Source organism: Mesocricetus auratus, unplaced genomic scaffold (genome assembly GCF_017639785.1).
Source record: "Mesocricetus auratus isolate SY011 unplaced genomic scaffold, BCM_Maur_2.0 Super-Scaffold_100010, whole genome shotgun sequence".
In the NCBI taxonomy this organism is placed as follows: Eukaryota; Metazoa; Chordata; class Mammalia; order Rodentia; family Cricetidae; genus Mesocricetus; species Mesocricetus auratus.
In genome coordinates this window covers 45,093,409-45,114,752 of record NW_024429194.1, presented here as the reverse complement: position 1 = coordinate 45,114,752, position 21,344 = coordinate 45,093,409, and the positions used below count along the sequence as shown (strand labels likewise).

The window sequence follows — 21,344 nt, the reverse complement described above, 5'->3', positions numbered from 1 at the left end:
AGGCTCCACCACCTTCCAGTAGCAGGCTGGCCACCAAATCTTTAGCATGCGGCCCTTTGAAGGACATTTCAAATCTAAAGTAAAAGAGGTTACTGGTGAATAAATGATACTCCTTCTGATTGCCAAGTCCTGTATGACTAAGCACAGAAAATAAAATTTAAAAATTGGGGAAATGGGGCTGGAGAGATGGCTCAGTGATTAAGAGTGCTGACTGCTCTTCCAGAGGACCCAGGTTCAATTCCCAGCACCCACATGGCAGCTCACAACTCCAGTTTCCAGGGGTCCGGCACTCATGGTCAAAGTGCCAATGCATATAAAATAAAGATTATAATTGTTTAATTAAGGAAATAGTCACCCATAAGAAAATACCTGAGATATCCTAATTTTGAAATGACACATGACAAACAGTAGTGACTTTCCCCACTATTGTGAGTTTATTTAACTTAGCTCCTATAGACACTAGAAGAGATAACATTCAGTGGTTCTCTCCATGACCAAGTACATTCTATCTCCTTGATTTTGAATGCGATCTTCTAATAGACATGCTGCCACTCAGGAGGCTAACCTTGCTGATCCACATGTCATATCTGGGCTATGTGACCCTTGCTCTCTGATGTCTCTGGAAGGGTTTGTGCTTATAGACATGCTATTTGTGGCCCACATTTCACCTTAAGAACATACGAGGGCTTGTTGTCAGGTGTCAGATTTGTATCATGGTGCTGATAACTTTTGCTTTCTTTATTAACTCAACATTCTGGGGACAGATCCCAATTTGGTCAGCTGATGCTAATTTGTGGTTATGCTACAAGATTTCTTCTCAAATCTTACCAAGTTCCTTTATAGGTGTGTGCAAAAATAGACATGCAGAAAAATGTGGGGAGAGGCGGAACTGTGGTCTGAACACTGCCCTGTGGTGCGGGTACAGAACTGGGTGTCAGAAGTTTAGAGGTGAATTTCCTGCTCAGCCAACAACTCCTCATGTGATAAATAAACTGACATCTGTTTATTTTGCAGTTAGCAAAAAGTAAAGAGTCTTGCCTGAAGCATTCAGTTAGGACTCCAGACTTGACACTCATTCCACTGACTGTACGTGCCTTTAAACAAACCCAGCACCACTGCCTTTTAAGGACATCCTAAGAGTTTTGCATTTTACTCTAACATACACAGTCATGTCTTTGCAGAGAATACAGCTTGCCGTCCAATTGCCTGAAAGCTGTCATTGTTCAGTGTTGGTTGAGTGATATGCTCAGAGGGAGTGAGGACAGTCAACTTTAGCTCCCCCCCCCCCGCAAACCTTCAGGTTTTAGGAAACTTACTAGAATTATACTGTTAAAATGACTCTATGAAAGATTCTTGATGGAAAAAAATATCCAAAAGTTGGAATGACTTAGAGAAGGATGGGACAAGTTTTCATTTCATATGCCTTACTGTGGATAATGTATTAAAAAGAATTGAATTGAATTTCCCTGACATGACCAAATTTGCCTTGTTAACAGAAATAAACAGTAACAATACTAATATAAATAATGCCATAGAACATTCAACAACTTTGCACAGTTTGAACTAAACAGTAGAACCAATTCCAAAAAAATATACTTTAGTTCATTTCACGTCAATCTAAACTTAGATGGTGGGTCAACTGTAGATGCCATATTCACTTTGAAAATTATAGACTTTCAATTCAAACATACTTTGATTTGCATGAAATTACTTTGTTATGTTAACTTATAAGTTTTCTAGTGATTCACATTTGGTTGCTGGATTTATGATAAGGTCTAGTATGTAAATCTAAATCTTATTAATTTTATGTGATATCCTATATTAAATCTTGAGTAAAAGTAAATGTATTTGAGAATCATGCTGGCCTGTAATGGAATCAGGACCTCAGCATGTACCAGGTGAGAAGTTGTCCGGCAACTGGGAAGCTGGCTGGCTGATGTCTTCTCATGGCATGGATTTATCTGCCCTTCTTTGGGAAAGGCATGGTTATAGAAAGTTGGGTGCAGCAATCCTAACTCTCAGACAATTTGCCTGGCCATGGATTTTCAGGCAATTAAGGAAATGAACTTGAAAATTAACTCATAGAGATGTTCGTTGGGCTCTCAGCGGGGTCCATTGCCTCTTGCCTTTCTAGAGGATGATGTATCATTGGTTCCTCAATGGGCTCTGCATGGTCCAGTTCTCCCCTCCCAATGGAGTCAACAAGGGCTCCCAAGGGGAGAGATGAAAGGCCTGGGTCATCTATTTCTAATCAAATGTAAAATTTTGAAAAATTATTCTGAGATGAAGAAGTCATAATGGGTGGGGGTGGGTTTATGTGAGGGGAAAAAAGAGTACAGCTGCTCTGAGAAAGATGGCTTAAGAAATGATAGCTCATGAGGTCAGAAGAATTTTCCAGAAGGCAAATTTGCTTGGGTCCCCAAGGACAAGAAATAGAAAAAAAAAATACCCTACTAATTCTTTTCTTTCTTGACACAGTCCAAAGGGTTTATTGGGCTATAGCAGTTTGATCTATTTGGGAAAATAACATTGACGCCCCCCCTTCTAATATTAATACAGTGTCTGAAAATTTTAAGAAAAGATAGTTTCCAGTGACATGAGATGGTAGGCCACTGTAATTTTGAGCTTGTTTCATATAGCTGGCATTTGGGAAAAAATATAGTAAATTACTTTGTTATGTTAGCTCATAAGTTTTTTAGTGATTCACATTTGGTTGCTGGATTTATGATAAGGCCTAGTATGTAAATCTAATTCCTATTAGTTTTAAAAACATTTATCAAGTGTCTGTCATGAACTGAGTTCAACAGTTGGGTTCTCTGGTGGACAATACTATTTATTTAATGATAGTAAAATGAAAAAATATGACACTGTATTTGACTCTTGCTATAAAAATTTACTGAAATAAGAAAAACTTAATATCACAAAGGCCATATAAACTGTGGTAACCCGTGAGAAAGAACATATCTTGTATGTGACCTCATCTGTGTTTATGTGTATATGAAATACACATATGAGTTTCTACATATGTGGAAATTAGCTCACAAGTCAATATCCTTCTGGTCAATTGTGGTTTTTAAATGCAAGTTGTGTTACTCTAAACTGACTTTTTAATCTACTGATGACTCTCAGTTTAAACCTTGACAAACAGAATTACCTCAGAAATCCTTATCGTAAAGATAGAGGTTCCTTGCTTGTTTTACAGCCTTGGTAAGTGGAAAGGCCAAACCAGGTTTCCTGCCTGCTGGTTTGCCAGCCTCTAGCATAATCTCTTGTGTCGTTTTCTTCTTAGAATCACTATCTGCAGCTGGGCTACTCCAGCTCTGACTTGATTTTTATCTGTCCCCCTGTTAGGAAACAACATCCCAGACAATATCTTCTCTAAGCTCCTCCCTCACTACCCCTGCAGAGTTTGGCATATAGTACATGCTCAATAAATGTATGTTTTTAATGAGAAAAGGCTCTAAGCTGGACCCTGCTTCCACTGAGTGTAGATTCAGTTAAGGAGTGTGGAGGAGCCATTGTCAAACAGTGAGGACATGCCTTTTAGAATGAGGAGACAGAATTCTAAAAGAGGGTTTAACACAAGTTACCACAAAGCCAGAAGCAGACACTAGGCATTTGGATATGCCCCAAGATATTTCTTCTCATAGTGTTAACCTAAACATAACGTGACTAGGCTGGGGCACCCTAGAATGTTCCTTTCCCCTGTCACTTGCCCTATTTTCTGGGGGCAGAGGCTCCATGTGGCTGAAGCTACATTAGTTCTGCCAAGATGTTCCATCAGCCACAGCCAAGGAACACATTCTTCCAGCTGTGCTGAAAAGACAAAATTGTACTTACTTCTTCTAAGTTATGAAATGAAATGAAATGGGAGATTAAATAGGTTCTGTGTTTGCAACCAGTATCCTTGCCAGAGTCAAGCAGAGACTCAAAACCAAGTCAACTTGTCATTAAGTAGGGACCTTGTTCACGAGGGTTTTTTCTTTGGTCAAATATGAATTAGAAAATTTCTTAGAAATTAAACCCTTAAGAATTCATGTGACACACACACAAAAAAAGGGAACTACAGAAAAGTCGGAGAGAATTTCCCATTCCAAGTTCCAGGGGAAGTGCAGAATTCTGTAAAATGACCGGTTCCCAAAAAGCGCACTGGCAACTTCCTCTACCACCAGGACCACAGTGCCCCAGCCTGATCTGACATGAAGTTTAGGGGTTCCTAAGTACCCCTGGGGTTTTTCATCTATGACTAGAACATGTGTAAGGTGTTCCCTGGCCGTCCTGAGCCTTCAGTAAAAAGATGAGTCCAACCATGTGGAGGTGATTGAGAACTGAGACTTTGACACGAGAGGGGACATTTTCTCTGGTTTGAAGTTTTCCACCACTGGGTGAGAAGCTGGGCTTTGCTTGGGATCCATGACCTTTCTAAGTCACATGTATGAAGTCATAGGCAGAGGAGGCCCAAGCACTGCAGGTTTTATCTGGGTACTCTAGGCAAGAGTTTCCTAAAGTTGTCTCTTTTAAAGTCCGGGAGAGGACATTTGGTTTAAAAGACACAAAAACATTAACTAAAGTAGTGGAATTTTTGGGCTCTCGAAGCAAGTCTCCATTTAATATCACCCCAGCATAAATGTTGCCCCTGCATTCCATTCACAATGCAAAACATCAGTGAACAGAACTCCCATGAGAATTTGTTTCTGTTTAATGTACCCCGAAGGTGGGGATGGTGGTGGGGGCTGGGGCTCAGAACATTAAAGCCCTGGCTAGGAGCGTTAATGAAGTTAACCTGGCCAGGCCAGGGAGCTTTGCCCGGAGTGCACCTGAAAGCACTTTGATTATGGCGTCGGCTTCAAAAGAAACCATTCCTGGTGTCTGAGCTCTGCTGCACTGAGAAATAGAATTACACCTTTATATTCAGGCTAATTCCACTGCCTTGCAGAGCCCTGAAAGCATTCTAGAGAAGTAAGGGAGGGGAGGTGCTCCTTTCCACCCCACCCCCTCCACATCACAAGCCCAAATGAACAGAAGATGCTCAGAACAAGTTCTAAGAATGTAAGGTCTTAGCAAATGCCTTCTCATCCAGAGAAAGATGAGCCCCTGCTTTCTGCTGACAGTAAACTGGTTCGGGTTGTACAGACAGATTTGTTTTAAACAACACACGCACACACACACACCCCACTACATACAGACACACACACATCATACACACCATACACACATACACCATCACCATACACACACAACACATACACCATATATACACACCACACTACACATACATCATACTCACACACAACACACTACACACACACACACACACACACGCACAGGCACACACTTCCTTTAGCTTTTTAATACTATTACCTCATCTCCCGTTTCCTTTGATTTTGTAATGTTTCCATTAATTTTCTCCTTTTTTCCTTTCCTCTTTGGCTGACTTCTGTCCTTAGCATTCCTTTCATTTCCTTTGCACCCTCAAGATTTTGCGCTTCCCTTTTCCTGAGGGTTCCTTTTTTGGTCACAGCTGCCCCCTAATGGTTTTCAAGCCCATTACTGCTGTGTGCTACGGGAGAGGAAGAGCAGGGAAAGAGAAGAGAGCTGGCCGGGGAAAGCTGGAGAAACACATCAACAACGCCTTTGCTTTATGCTCGCCACACCTATGGAGTGGTTCCAGTAACTTACAGCAATTATTTTTTCATGTTATTTCAATGTATTCAAAATCTATATGTAAAATGTATTCTCTTTTGCAAATTTAAAACAAAATAGAATCACCGAATAGGATAGATAACTGAAAAAGAGGTTACCTCTGTATGTGCTTTCCTGACTCCTGTAGAAAGTCAAAGTCAGTCTGTTCCAAGCCCCTCCCTGTCAGTGTGCTCATCCGATACTAAGGGTTGATTGGCAGTTCAGTAAACTGTGTAGGAGTAAATATGAAGGAGGAGAGTGAGAACTAATGACTGTGGTGGGTGTGAATTAACCCACCCTGGAGTACCCTAAATAGCAAAAGGTCAACTCCCTGTCTCCTGCCTTTCCATCATGACTTTCATGCTCAAATTAGCAGCTCTTGCCACCATAATGTAACAACCACTGACAGTAGATGCCTAATTAAGGCACCAGAGTCACAGGTTACAAATTTGAAAACAGCACTACCAAATAACAACACCCTTATAGTTCTGGGGCTTGGGGGCAGGGAGTGACAGGGTATGTTTGCACACCAATGAAAGAAAAGCAAAGTGGTCTTAGGGATTTAGGAGTCAAACTGCCAGAGAAAATTAGCCTGTGAATTTCATAAGAGAATGAGAACTTTCAACTCCAAACCTATATCTATATATCTATATAATATCTACAACTCTAATATCTACAACCACATACACACTGTGAAATGGCAAGTACATTCAACTTTGTAATGTTTGAGGAATACCCCTCCAGTTCATTACTGTATTAGGAATAAATATTAAGTTCAGCCTATAGAATCATTTAAGCTCACAAGTGAGACTAGGACCAAATCCCAAACTAGGTAAAAGTCATTTCAACCAATGCTCCATTCAGTAGATGATTAACAGACTTCACAAAGATCCCCGAGAACTCATTTGAGAAAGCTGAGCAAGGGCACAAATTATTAGACAATACAAGTTGTGCCTTTCTCTGGTCAAACAGACCCCTCCCTGTATTTTCAAACCCTGCCTTGGAAGCCAGAGCTTCCACAGAAGCTGAGATTGCCCGTTGGCAAACAAGTGTAGGAGCCTCAGAGATATTAGGATATGGAGTTTGCTGGGTTTCCAGGGCAAATGTTCAACTCTTGATCAAAGGTTCTAAGTCCAACACAGTATGTGGTAAACACAACTCAAATGTAGATTAGTAGGATGGAATGTAACCTACATTTCAGTCCCTTGGTCATAGTAACCACAATTCATAAATGGAAAAGCCAAATGGTGTGTGAAAAAACTTTTCCTGGGGAGAGGCAACACACAGGTCTACTCCCCAGACAGGGACCCCCACAACAGATGTGGATACAAAGTAAGGATACCATTGAAGTCATTAGTGAACCAATGAGTTTTATTGAGTTTACTTACAGGAGTATATGTGAGAGGTTACTTACAAAGACCCAAAGACAGCTGCATCACCAAAGATCACTCAAGCATGGGTGACAACTCACAGAGCTGGGAACCTAGAGCTTCCTGCAGGCCACTCAACAGGGTTCAGAGTGTCCTCTCCAAGTGACTCTGGTGTAAACCTCTTCCAAGACCTTGGTCAGATCTCAGAGTCTTCTTTGACACTTAGCTTCCTACTGTCTCAGTTCTTTTATTTACTCTGGCAGAGAAGAGCCTAGTGAATCTGGTCAATTTCAGGAGCTTCCTGAAACTACTTTGAGTGGTTTTCCTTCCCATTTAAAGAAATTCCCTGCCACAGTGTTTTGATCTCAGAGGGAACCATTACACCAGATGAAAAGCACAGGTTCTCCATCATGGTGGGTAGTTGCTTTGAAAAATGCTCCTTTAAAGGATTGGGTTGGTGGAATGAGTCTTTTTGATATTCCAAAGTTCCAAATGTACACAAATGATCAGAGCAGAGGAAACCCTGCCTCTTGAGGAAACCCAGGAGAGAGAAGGAAGCAGACAGGCTTCATGAGCATCCCCTGCCAAGGGATGTTTGAATAAATTTTGCATTTTGTTGTCACCTTCTTGTTCTTGTTTTTACTTACAAGGTTCCCTCCTATCAGCTCTAGATCTATGACTAAGGATGACTCAAGACACACACATACACACACAATTTGGAATGGAGAAGATTTCAGTACTTCCTGAAAATCTGCAAGGATTCTGGGAACCCACCAAATATAGTATCAGACAGAAATGATTTGGTGGTGCTCAAGTCTGTTAAGAAAAACAAATGATTGTTTTCAAAGAAAATGTGTTAAGTGTGTGTGTGGGGGGGGGAGTGGCTTCTATTGATCAGAACCGGGACTTCAATGTCAAACAAGAGAGAGAATACAAAATGAGCACCTATTACATTTTAACCAAAGGTTTGCTTCTGAGACAGCTGCAGCTAAACATTAACTGGGACAGAGCAGTAAATGACAGATTAAGATGCAATTATGCCTCCTATCTCTCCCTTTCAGGGTGAGAGCTTGTCGATGAGAGGGCTCCGATAAGGGAGCACCATGTGACAGGTGGTGTCTATTGTGGAAGCATGAAACTTCTGGAGCTTTTAGATTCTGTGTTCCCGGGAGGCAGAACCCCCATGCCTGTCTGGTTTCCAGGCACGCATCTCTGAACAGTTAACACAATTTGATGAACACAAACCGAAAACCATACCTGAAGAGGGTGCCAGCAGCAACCAATGGTTGTGTGAGGAAGAGGTTGAATCCAGCTCTACAAAACTCACTGACTGGTCCTTTGAACATGTTGCTGCAACTCTCCCCCACTACCCCAGGTCAACCTTTAGGTGGTTTCCAAATAGTCTAGGCCCACTGCTTCTCGAAGTCACAAGGTAAAGCCAAGACCCCGGCCATTTTGGCACTTTAGTGGCTATCTTCTTAGTGGGCTCTCCAGAAATCTGACCCCTTCCAAAAAGTTCTCAAAGAGGAAGTGTGAAGGGAAAAATTCTCCAAATATCCTCTAATAGAGATATATTGAAGACTGTTTAGTAAATGTCACACATCATAATTATTGTTCAATTGATCTATGTGTGTATTAAAAAAATACATACGGATACCCAGAAATCATTCCAGACCTAGGGAATCCCAGCTATAGGAGGTTGGTGCCCAGGGACCTGGATTTTTAACACCTGCCTTCTGTGATTCTAATGCCCCTCAAGTTTGGGACTGCATATCTGGGAATACCCTAATTTTCCACAGGGAATGGCTGAGGACAGCTTTCTCTTAGTACCATCTAGAAATTTTCTTTATGTTCCCCCAACCCACTCCTCTCCATCAAAGGAATGGAGGATATGATTATCCATTGTTATTCCACAATTAAGGAAAATGATAGGAACATCCCAGCTGAGCAGAGATATGGTCAGGAATCCCAGTTTCACTCTTAGCTGTTTGGGGCTAGTTCAGAATTTCTGTTCACAAAATCATCCAGGCCTTTTCATAAGCAAGAATTCAGGATATGGACGCACCACACACACAAAAGTGTGGAACCTGGTTCTTCAGCCACCTTACATCTAGTTAAAACCAAATCCATGGTAGCAGACCCCTCCTATTCCACCCTAGATAAGAACAATGTAGACAGGACTGAGCCAGCCAAAGCCTGGAAACTTTCCCTAAAGATCGTTTCCACGCGCCACACATAGGACTTTGAGTTCTGCTTTGGAATCCTTGGAAGTTCTGGGTGAAAGCAATTCTAAGCCTTCCTTCCAGAGGCTAATGAGATGTTCAGAGTGGGCTGGAGGAGAATGGCCTGATTCTGAATTTTCCCTGCCCTGCTGAAGCCCTTTGAGAAGGCAGGCAGGAGCTCACCACCACGTGTAGAGGCCTTTGGTGGCATGGGCATTATTTATTGAGTGCTGCCCCCTAGAGGATTGGAAAAGACCTGGCTACTTGGAGTCCCCAGGGCTGGGAACCAACCCCCATCCCCGCCGGCCATCTGCAGAAAATGAGCTCTTCACTTCAGTGGACTGCAATGAAGTCTTACATGCAGAGGCACAGAGGCTCCCAGGAAGCAAGTTAGCGCCCCCTTTAGGACACATCTGAAATAAACGAAGACCCATCCCTGGAAACAGGATTCAGGAACAGAGCCCTGAAACTTAACTCTTGACTTCTCCCAGAGGCGTGGAGAAGCCTGGAAATAGCCAGATGGGGGTCCTCAAGCCTGAGGCCCCAGGGCCAGCAGCCCAGGCCTGTCATCCTTACAGTTTCTTAATGCACTTTGGTTTTCTTTCTTTCCCCTGTCTTGTCTGTGCCCTTTACCTAAACCCTGTCTGTAGTGTTCTCAGAAACCAGCTGTATGAGGTCTAGTCAGAGCTGGAATGGTTTGGTATGGCTGGAGAGCAGTAGGGGTGGTGACACTAAGTAACTCTTTCCTTGCAGGCCCAGTGAGTACAGATAGCATTATTTGCCCTGAGATTAGTGTTTTGGCAACAACACAACTGGAATCTGTGCTTGAGGTCTAAAATCCAGGCTTCCCACTTCCTTCATCAAATATTTGGGACTGGGAGTTGTTCTTTACAATTGGACTTTAAACCAGGGAAATGTAAATCTGGAGCTTTTAGTGATACGGATTTTCTCTTGAGCCTAGAAAAAGCAAACAGGGAAGGGAAAGGGAGAATGAAGGGAATCAAAGTAGGTGTGTGTGTGTGTGTGTGTGTGTGTGTGTGGTGTGTGATGTCCTCTGGCAGAACTCAAAAGGCCTCTGACACCCATCCTTTGCAGTCAGGCATCTAAGACTAACCATGTGACACTCAGCCTGTGGAGTTCCACTGTAAAAATTCCTCTATGGCATTGTTCAACTAGTTGCAAATCACTTCTGATTCAATTTCGTTTGAGTTTATCTCCATGTAAATAACAGTTAAGTGAGAGTTACAGATTTTTCAAACACTGAATGTGATAAACAAAGCTAATGGTAAGTCCTGATAAGGAAGGAAACCATCCAGAAGAATTCTCCAGTACAAGTCAAGAAGAAGATGGCAGAGTCAGACGTGTGTGTTCCATGTCACCCAAACTTTATATCTCTTAATCTGCAGGCTGCTAGGAAAGGGATTGCAACGTGGCCAGGCGCCTTCTATTAAATCTTTATCATGGCAAAGCAATGATACCTAGTGGACATAACAGTTAGGATCACCAAGCCACACTCAGAAACAAAGATGCAAGTGTTTCCCCAACTGTTAGCTTATAAGCGCCTTTAGACACTTTTCATGCCTCCACTTAAAAATAGTTAACATAGTGCTATTTTCTTTCTGTCAACACTGTGGCCACATTTCCTTGGGGAAACATGAGCAGTAGTTACAGTAGCATTCCAAGAGGCCTTTGTGTACCTGTACTATGTGCGGAAGCTTGAAGATGTGTTGGGTGGTCGGGGGAACAATTTAATTGCCTGAAGAAATTTTTTATTAAATAAAATCGTTCCTCGTCTTGAGATAACTGCGAGTTAAGGGCACGGGGGTAGCAAATCCTTATCCAGATAGCAGAGGAGTCTGTTTGGGACACAACAAAGGATCTGAGTAGTAAACACGGGGAGGATTGAGGGTTTGCTTCAGCTAGGGCTGACGTGTGTGTCGCCTCCACGCACTGCTGCCTCTGGGAACACATGGTTGAGCCCCCTACCCCAAACACAGTCCGCCACCCAAACTCCTCCTGCAACGCCATTGCAGGTGGCATTGTGTGGGATTCTGCATGTGTGGTATCAGTCTCGGAATTTAGGGGGAACAAGCATTCCCGGGCTCCGCGGAGTTTCCCTCCGGGCAGGGGCAGCGCGCCCTGAAAGGAGGTCGCCCCTTCCTCGTGACACACCCGCAACCCCGCACCCAGGTGCACAGGGCGGGAGGGAGGTGTGGGCTGGGAGGGGGCGGCGGGATGCGAGGTACCTTAACTTTGATCGCGCGGCCGCGGGGTTGTGAGCCACCACCGCCCCGCCCGAGCCGGGTGCCGCGGCCCTGGGCTCTGCGCCGCGCGTCTCTGCCGCTGCCTCTTTAATCAGGAACACAGAAGGGGCGGGCCCTGAGCCGGCGCGTAATCGGATCGCTCTGCCGCGGCTCTGACATCCACATGCTGCTCGGCCTGAAAAGGCGAGGGGGGAGCCGGAGGGGAGGCAGAGGAGGCGAGCGAGGCATCAGCCCGCAGCCCGCCCCCGGCACATCCTCAGAAGCGCAGACACTCGGCCGGCCGCTGGGCGAGGTGGAGGTGAGGGCGGGCGCCAGCGAACTCGGAAAGCCACTCGCACACTCGCGGGCAATCCCAGCCACCGCCGCACCCGCAGCAGCACCAGCAGCACCAGCCGCCGCCGCTTCCTGCCTCTCACTCCCCTCCAGAGACTGGCCAAGCGGGTGTAGCCGCCGGGGGAGGCTCCCGCTAAGGGAACCCGGCGAGACCAAGAGCCGGGAGGCTGACTGCCTCCCACTCCGCCTGTCCAGCGGTCGGTGTCTCTACTCGCGTGTGTGTCCCGGGTGCCTGGGGGAACCTGTGACAGTTTGCGCCTCTGAGATCACACAGCTGCCTTGGGGTCGTGTAATGCCCAGGGCAAGTCTTGGCTTTCATTTTTATTATTATTACCATTATTTTACGCTTGGCTTTCGGGAAACCCTCGTGATGTTGTAGGATAAAGGAAATGACACTTTGAGGAACTGGAGAGAACATACACGCGTTTGGGTTTGAAGAAGAAACCGGTCCCCGCTTCCCCCAGCTTGCTCCCTCTTGGCTGATGTCAGGAGCTATCTCCTAGAGAGGTGGGGGATTCCGGCAAGAATTAAAGGTGAAGACAGGCCACCGGGACCCAGGAGGGAAACGCTGATCATTAGAGACCTTTGCAGAAGACACTACAAGGAAGAAAATTAGAGAGAGGAAAAACACAAAGACATAATTATACGAGATTCCACAAACCTAGCCTTGGAGAAAGCCTCTCTTTCAAAAATGGATATGTTCCCTCTTACCTGGCTTTTCTTAGCTCTGTACTTTTCAGGACACAAAGTGAGAAGCCAACCAGGTAAGCCCCTCAAAGTTTTTCTATAATTTTTACATGGTTCCCCCTTTAAAGGCCACTGTTAATGCAGAGAGGCCACTCAAAACCGCTCAGGAGGAGGCTCTCAATACTCAATAATTTAAAGGGAGAGAGAGAGCCGACCTTTTACACCACCAGGGCTCCTATGCTAAACCCAACTTTTCTCTCTTGCTCAGAGTGTGTGTGTGTGTGTGTGTGTGTGTGTGTGTGTGTGTTTTGTAACAGAATTTGGCGGTGTTCAGATGTCACATATGGACTGAATCAAAGGTTTAAAAATACTACAAAGCCTTTGCATTACAGTTTTGGGGATTTTTTTTCCTGTCTTGAAGCAGAACACATCTCCCTTGAGTTTCTTCAACCTAGCCAGTGAAATATAAATCACTTGCATTCCCTCCACTTAGCTACATTGAGCAATGTTAGCTGAAGGGCTTGGGGGGAAAAGGAGACTAGCTTTGGTTTTCAGATGTGTGGATTGTTTGCAGAATGGGTGGGTACATCCCAGAATCCCAGTGCTGAAGCTAGGGGAGCAAGTTAGCTTGTGGCTAAGATGGGGCTTTCCCGTGGGCAGTTGGTGGTCCCCACTCTCTCCCCAACCCATGTGTTTTCTGGGAAAACAAATCGTGTTCTTTAAAACATTCCTGAAAGATAAAAGAAACTGCATGCCCTCGAAGGTCTTTCTGTCTTGTGAAGTGGTTAGAAACTTTTGAGTGGAATTTGTTCTCTCAAGCACTGTCAAAAAGGGTTGTGTGGACACAGGCTGCAGAGATAAGCTCTGTGGGGCCTAGGATAGTCCAGGGCCAGCTTTTGTGGAGTGCGGCAAGGGATACCTCCCTGAAAACAGGTCTCTGGTCTCAGGGAATGCGGTTCTTCCTCCCTAGGATTGCTCCAGGGGTGCTTTCCTCCGCTCCGAGACAGTGTCTGGAGCCTGACAAAACTCTTAGCAGTTGCTGCTACAGGTGATTGTGGACAGGATTCCATCTACCAAGGAAACGGTGAGGGAAAGGAGGGACAAAAACTCGGAGAAGTGCTTTTACCTCGAGGCGCTTGGGAGGTGACAGCGAGCCGCAGTGAAGGGACTCACTCCCTAAAGCCACCCTGGCATCCTCACACCATGCTTAGCCAGAGGAGAAAGCTTAGTGCCTGCCAAGCTTCTTGTCCCTTCCCGAACACACACCTACAGCCACTTAAGTGGGAGATGTATGGTTCTTTTTTCTTTCTTTTTTCTTTTTTTTTTTTTTTTTTGCTATCTTTTGGGTTTTTTTTTGGGGGGGGTGCCTTTGAGACTCAAGTCCAAGCCTTTGCTGCTCCTTCTCTGCGGTAACTGATCCTACAGGCAGCTGCAAGCATGAGCTAAGGGATGGGTACAGGTCCGTCCTGGGGAAAATTTCTGGGCCTCGCATTAGGTCTTGACTTAATTCTGAATTCCAGCTCGAATCGAAATTAAATTACCTCCCACGGACCTGAATGCTGCGTAAATTATGTATGTATGTGGAGATATATATGAGTGAGTGCACGCGCGCGCACAGGCGCGTTCCTTGAGAATGGCCACGGTGTATTATGTATTCAAGAGCGGACTCCGGTAGGCCCGGGTGTGCGAGTACGCGCACACTGGCACACACACCACACATACAACTTCAGGCTCCCTGTCATGTGTGGAGCGGAAGGGATTGGGAAGACTCGGGGACCATCTCCTATCCCAGATGTTCGCACATCTGGCCCTGAGCTGCGTGGAGCATGTGTACGTGTGTGTACGACACCCGCTCGGACCCACTCCTGCTCAGCCACCTGCCTCCCGCGCTCTCTGCAGAGCCCCCTCCCATCCTTATCCCTAGTCTCGCTGCGTCACTTCCAGAGAAGCTCTAACGCGCGGAGTGCGAAGCAGGTCTGCCCACTAAGAGCCCGTGGGGCAGCCTCGACCTGGGGTGGGGACCCACCCAGGCTTCCACGGTAAATATTATCCGGCTCCCTGAAAAGGTGATCCATAGCCGATCACGGTTTCAATCGAACAACTGATTGTTACTCGGAGACCTAGCCCGGGTGGATAAGGGAGAGGCCAAGCTAGACCTCTGACTCACTCTATGTGCGCCCGCCAGGAGGTGGGTTGGCCCGGGCACTACCGCGGCAAAGGGAACCTATTCCGAGAAGGAAGCCAGGAAAGAAGGTGGCGGGCACACGTGGGGGGCAACTGAGCAAATACCGGGGCGGTCCCTGGCAGTTGGAAGGCTATATGGGCACCGTGCATTGGGCTCCCAGGAGCGTAGCCTCCGGCTCGAGGCTGGAGAACTCTGGGCAGCTGGGCTGGACCGGCTCCGAGCGCCCCCTCCTGCCCCCCACGCTGCACTAGGCAAAGCAAGCTCGCCCGCCGCAGCCCCTGGAGAACTGGCTTGTAGAGGCTGGGGTCTTGAGGCCGAAAGATCCCCGCTCTAGCCAGGCAGGCAGGCCGGCAGGAAGCCGGGTTGGGATTGCAGCACCGAGGGAGGAGAGAGGCGGGAAGCAGCCAGGCAGCCTTAGCCGCAGGAATGCGCGCAACTTGCACAACCTGCGGGAGCACAGTGCGGCTTGCGCCCGCCTGAGCGCAAGAACAGGTGAAGAGCACGCGGCTCGGGCATCCACGTGGCCGAGACGTGGGCGCCCCCCCAGCTCTCCCGCTCCCCCAACTCTTACCCCCATCCCCCCCCCCCAGCCGTCCCTACCGCCGCATCGATTTGTTTGGGCTACGCAGCAGAAACAGAGCTCAGCAATCCATAAACATTCTATTAGGCAAAAAATATTTCCAGCAAAAGCAGAACCAAGGCTCCAGCCTCTACTAAGTTAGCCGCCTAGGACTCCTCCAGACCGGTCCCCTCCTCCAGACTAAGGACACTCCCGGGTAGAAGCCTGCGGCATTTCCCTGGCGCTGCCCAGTGCCAGAAAGTTAGGTCGTGGCTGCGGCTGCGGCTGTCCTCCAGAGCAGTCACTGCAGTTGCCTGCTGGCATATTGCGCTACCCACCCACCCCTTCCTGGTTTCCCGTGTCCGTGTGAAAAAAAAAATACGGTGTTCACGACCGATGCTTTAGTTTCCCTGATTGATTTCTTTTTAATATCAACACAAGTTAACGGAGACGAGGCGCGCTGCGGTTAAACGGCCGCCCCCGCTCTTCGCCTCGGACTAGCAGTGTCCCTAGTGTGTCCCACCAGCCAGTCGGCAGCATCAGGGTGGAGGGCACAAGTCGACCGACTGTCCTAAGGTGGGCGTTGCGTGTGTGAGGGGGCGTGGAACGGATTGGGCAACACTCTGGGGATCTCCGGGGGCTGGGGGCACTGGAATCAGCTTGCCAGATCACTTAACCGATCCTCCCACCCTTGCGGCAGCTTCTGCGGCTCTGGTTGAATTTCTTCTGGAAGGGAAGGGAGTGGACGCTCCGGTTTATTGCGGTTTATTGGCGTGGACTCCCTGCTTGGCTCGCTCCCTCTGCCTCCCTTCTTTTCAGTTTCTAACAGAGAGGAGAGCCCCCTGGCGCTAGCCATTCCCCAGCAGCTCCGGGCGACGAAACTGCTGTGCTCCAATGGATCCGCTGGGGCTAGAAGAAATAGCTAAGTCCCTGCCGTGGGTCCTTCAGAAGGTAGCAGCTCCCAGGCTTAATGTCTACGCTCCCCTCCCCCGGCCCCATGAGATCCATGGCTTGGGGCCAAAAGAAGCCAGACCCCATAACCATCTCCCTCTTTCTTCTTACTCCCGAAGAGCTTTGATCTGTAGTGGCCTTTAACACCATTGCCATGGACACGGGCTGACTCGGTCAATTCAACCTTCAGTCTGAGCTGGGTGATCAGATAAGAGGTGTAAATTGGCTGTGGGAGGCAGGTCCGAGTTCAAACAAATGCACTAAGAGAAGCAGTGATAGTCCAAGGGCTTGATATGCGGTATGATTAGTGTTTTAGACTGTCTCCCCCAAAATGTTCCATGACCATGGATGGGTATAATCATTTACAAGTAAAACAGTAAACTCCCGGATTCGGAACAGACAGCCTACTCAGAGCTCTGGTGGCTGGTGTCCTGCCCTCATTAAATAAGTGCCCAATCACCTTTTCCCCAGAAGCAAACACTGGAGGTGGTGAGGCTGTATCCATTTGCCAACTGAGTACACAGTATAAAACAGAGGAGGGCTCCCCACAGGGCCGCAAGGCAGGTCCTTACTTGTCCAGGATGCACCAGGTAGAATAGAGAGTGCCCAGCAGCACCTCCAGTGTGAGGTTTTATGTCATCCCAAGGAGCCCTCAGAGCACTCAACTGGCAAAGTGTGAGATTGGAAAACTGCAGGGACTGGAGGCTGGGCTCTCCCAACAGGACCCCTGCTGTCTACCAAATGGCTCCAGCCCCCTGCTGTTCAGTGGATAGCAGGCGGCATTCATCAGGTTCTACCTTCCAGGTATAGGAAAAGTGAAGAGTGCAAACAGCAGTTCCTATGCAATGAGGCCTGAATGCAAGCAATGGTTATGGGGAGGGGAAGGCAGCCGGGCAAAGAAGCTGAGGCTCCAGGTGTTTTTCATCTCATTCAACTCCTCACTAAAGCCATTTAAAAAGTGAACTGAGCAAGTGTGGGGCATTTCTGAGTTGACAAAATTCAAGACTCACTGGCAGTTTTCAGAACATGTTCCCCAGAGATCCAGGTTGGAAAGATAACGAAGGTGAGATTTTTCCTTTATAGAAAGCAGGAAGCCTGCGAAATAAAACGGAAGGGCCCTTGTCTCTGACCAGCCCCTTCCCCACCCAGCAGTTAAGGCCAAACTCAATTGGAGTCCCTTGTGCTAAATCTTGGCCATGTTATCTAACTGAAGCCTGAAGTGGGCCAATTTAAAAATAAAAACAAACCGGTAGGGCCACCGCAACCAATGAGAAGGTGACTGTGTTACCTGGATCAGTTGGATTTGAAGTTCCCTTTGCCTTAACCAGGTAAGGAAAGAACCTTGGACCTGGTCAGTCCTTGTTTCCTTAGCCCTCTTCTCTATAAAACACCCCTAGCCCCTCTTAGTTGATGGGAGGTTTGTTCCTCCCATAAAATGACAAGTTGCCAGATGTGAATCAAATAGAAAAGCCAATTTACCTAGAACCAGATGTACTGTTATTTTGTCTTTTGACAAGTACAACACATTCGAAATCCCTTAAACAAAGGAGACCTACAAAGTGACCCTGGAGCAGGAGTTCATGGTGGCATGAACATATGTGAGGTATTTTATCATCTGGCCGTCATCTTGCCAGATGAGGCACCCACCTTGAGTGGCAGATGTGTGTTTTGAGCCCCAGGAGTTAGTCACTGTCCTATTCCTTCCAGGAAAGGCTTTACTTACTGCTGGCTTTTGAAGATGATTAACCCATTTCTAGAGGACACTACAGAAGTTGTGTGTGTCCCATCTTCTTCTCTACCCCCAACTCTGAGTTCCTATGGCATTTCTCAAGAGTCTATCTGCCTTGTCGAGAAGAGCCCATCATTAGACGGTTTCATTACTGAGCAAGGTTTAGTGGGGTTGGATTCCAGGACACACTGGCCTTGTCCTGTGGCTGGCCCAGGAGAAAGCTTCTAAGGGTTTAGGAAGCTGTCAGGTTTAGATAAGACTGAGACCCTATCCTATGGGACCTTAGTTGTATTAATAAGGAGAAATTAATTTTTAACCACTGGGAATGTTGCCAAATTATGTGACCTTTGGCAGACCAGCTGTGCTATAGAAATAAATCCCCCCTTTCTGAAAATGCTGCTTCTCTCCAGTAGAACAATAACAACGTGGCAGTTGGGACAGAGACGCTCAGGCTGGAGAAGAAAGGGTAGGAATGGGTGTTGACAAAAAAAAAATCTATGACGCTGTGAAACGTGACTGAAGACCTGAGCATCCTACCCCCTCCCCCACACCCCACCCAGGGCTTCCAGAATTCAGGAAAGAGCATAACAGAGAGCCAGGGAGCCTGTGTGTATGCAGGCCATGGAGAAGGTGTTAAGTGCTTCCAGCCTGCTCACACCCAGCCTTGAACACATCCCTCATTGTTCACACTGCCCAGTTACTGGCATGGGCAGAGAAAAGGGGTATTGAATGGGGCAAAATATTTATCTTTCCCTAAATGCCACCAATAAGTGTCTCCGGAGTTTGAGAGCACTGGGGTTGGGTTGCTTCGCTTCTCAATAATTGAGAGCCAGGGCATCCAGGTTTACAGTCTGGCTCGGCCAGTTGCCAGCCCTGTATCCTAAGTATTCTGTGCCACCAGAGCACTTAATCGCTGTGTGCCTCGGTTTCCTTATCTGTAAAGGGTGTGCTTGATAACAGTACCTACCTAGGATGACTGTGCCGCATGACATCACATAGAGTTGATGCTTGATGAGCCTAGTCTGATGTCATTCCGTCTTGGAGATGGCTACAGTGGGGTTAGCCATCTCATGCTCACACAAAGCACTCTCCACCAACTGTGGGAAGTTTATTTTGTTTTTATGAGATTTATTCATTCTCAACTGCTCCCTCACTAAACCTTTGTCTGTGTTTCATAAGCGCCAGCTTATCTCCTTCACAAAGTTCTTCACAGGCCAGTCGCCCCCGCTGGATCTCTCTCAGAGAAGGGTTGTCTCCTCTTTGCATTCTTTTTCTTCCTTATTCTATTTTCCATGTTCTTGCTGTCCCCCCACTGCCACCCCCTTCTATCTTTCCTGAATGAAAGTGTGCTCAGCAGGGAATGCTGTGTTTAAGTCCCCTCAGCAACTGAACTCAAAAAAAGTCATCAGAAAGACAAAGTAGCTTTTACTCAGCAAGACCCTTCTTAATAATCCCATTTCCCTCAAGGTCTTCATAAAAGATCATCTAATCCAGAAAAAAAGGGGGTGGTAGGGAATAAAAAGAAAACTCTTCCCAGTAGCTTGCAGTATACAGGGTTCCAGAGAGAGAGAGAGAGAGAGAGAGAGAGAGAGAGAGAGAGAGAGAGAGAGAGAGAGAGAGAGAGAGTCTGTCTGGTACCTTACTCCCAGCCCCCAAAGATGTTCTGATAAGTAGCATTTAGGTTCTGGAGAGAGCCAGTCCTTGAAGAAGATAAAGGGAATTGCAAATTACTGGACCAAATGATAATAATAATTGTGAGAATAAATGGGGAAAAATAAAGCAGATGTGCCCTGAAGGCATAGTAGGAGCCAGAGATAAAGGCACAGAGCAGATTTAGTGGACACAGGCCAGCTGAAGTCACGTAGGAGAAAACGCACTACCAGCAGAGGCTCACTGATGACGCTGTTGTAGGTTTGCGTCTTGTCAGCACTATTGATAAACAAGTATTTGGAAGTTGCCTTTTTCAGTGGGAAAGAACAACAAACAATAAACAATCAACAAAAAGCTTCAGGAAAGATACGTTTGCTACTGTTAGAGATAATATGTGTATCCTCTGAACTTCATCATTACCTAAGGTTAGGGTGTCCTTGGAGATCTAGCTCACATTAAGTCCGCCATGGCCTATGCCTACCTGCTATTATCCAAGACGGTTAATTCACCATTTTAAAGTCTGTATTTAATAATAGTTGAGGATAGGAAAGGAAGGGTAATGACTGATACTTTATAATTTGTGCCAAAATGAATTTTTGATATCTAATGGTACTCCATTGTGATAAAGTAGTATTATTCTAGTTCTGTCTCAATTCCTTAATTGGTGAAATCTCATTGAATCTGACTATTGCATAGGGCTTGCCAAGGATGGATGGGGGAAAGGGCCTTTCTCTTAGGTGGCTGGTGTTGCAGCACAGCCGATAAGGTCATGTGAACTCTTATGTTCCTAAGACTTGGGCTTTTGAGGTAGAGAAAAGGGAGGGGTAGTCCCTGGCACTCCTGGTATGGAGGAGAAGAAGGATTCCATACAGCCAAAATTTTCAGCAAAGAAAACCTTCAGGGGAAAGGGGAAGTGGGAGCAGAGACATGCTCACTGGGTTTGTTTAGGGAAGTTGTACTTTAGAATACATGGTTAGGAATAATTGCCAATAAAGTTAGAAATAGTGGCTTGGGCTTAATGGAAGGTCCAGTTTGCAAGGCCAGGGAGTTCAAGTTTCATGTGCTAACCAAGGGGGAGCAATTGACATTTCAACCTAAACTTTAGTTCATCAAAATAACTGAAAATACATATATTTTTATTAGCTCCCCCTCCCTTCCTTTGGTTTTTGGAGAGACCTCAGAATTGTTTTTCTTCTGTTTCTTTTCCCAAATGTCTGTTAAAATGGTCAGGATTTGTAATCCCAGATCTCTCGTCAATGGCATCAAAACTGCATTTGCAATGAGGTCTGGAAAAGAGCGGACATAAATACAAACTAATGATATTATATCGGCTGCCCTATTGGAATTGCATTTGTTTATGATATAAGATGACAAATAACAAGGTTACCACAGGTGGCATGATTCGAGGTCAGGGGAGGTAATCACGTCAAACCTACATTTTTCCAGCTAAGTGACAGGCCATTCTTAGCCTCCAGATTGAAGGGGAAAAGGCATTCCAAAGGCCCCACTTCCAGCCCTGTCTCCCAGTTGAATTCTAGGTGAGCTGGGGCTGTGGAAAAGAGGGTTGCCTCATGTCTTCCTGCCTTCCTTGCACATGTGCTGACTTCCTCTCCTGCTTCTGGCTCCTTGTCTCCCCGCCCATCCCAGACGGTTCTTTTATTCAGATTTTGAACTTTGTCACGGCAAAAGCTCATGGTGATTCTCATTTGCCT

General features: G+C 46.4%; 1 protein-coding gene across 5 annotated transcripts in view; it reads left to right on the top strand.

The window, feature by feature from the left end:
• The first annotated feature begins 11,692 nt into the window (after positions 1-11,692).
• The window catches only part of Nrp2 (neuropilin 2), a 116,403-nt gene continuing 106,751 nt past the window's right edge, over positions 11,693-21,344 (top strand). The window contains exon 1 of one of the 5 annotated variants that reach the window (XM_040753471.1): positions 11,693-12,635. In XM_040753471.1, coding sequence (XP_040609405.1) covers positions 12,563-12,635 — 73 coding nt within the window. In that variant the 5' untranslated portion in view covers positions 11,693-12,562. Of the gene's footprint in view, positions 12,636-14,252; positions 14,598-21,344 lie in introns of those variants that run through there. The other 4 variants (XM_040753472.1, XM_040753469.1, XM_040753470.1 and 1 more) reach the window with 4 other exon arrangements.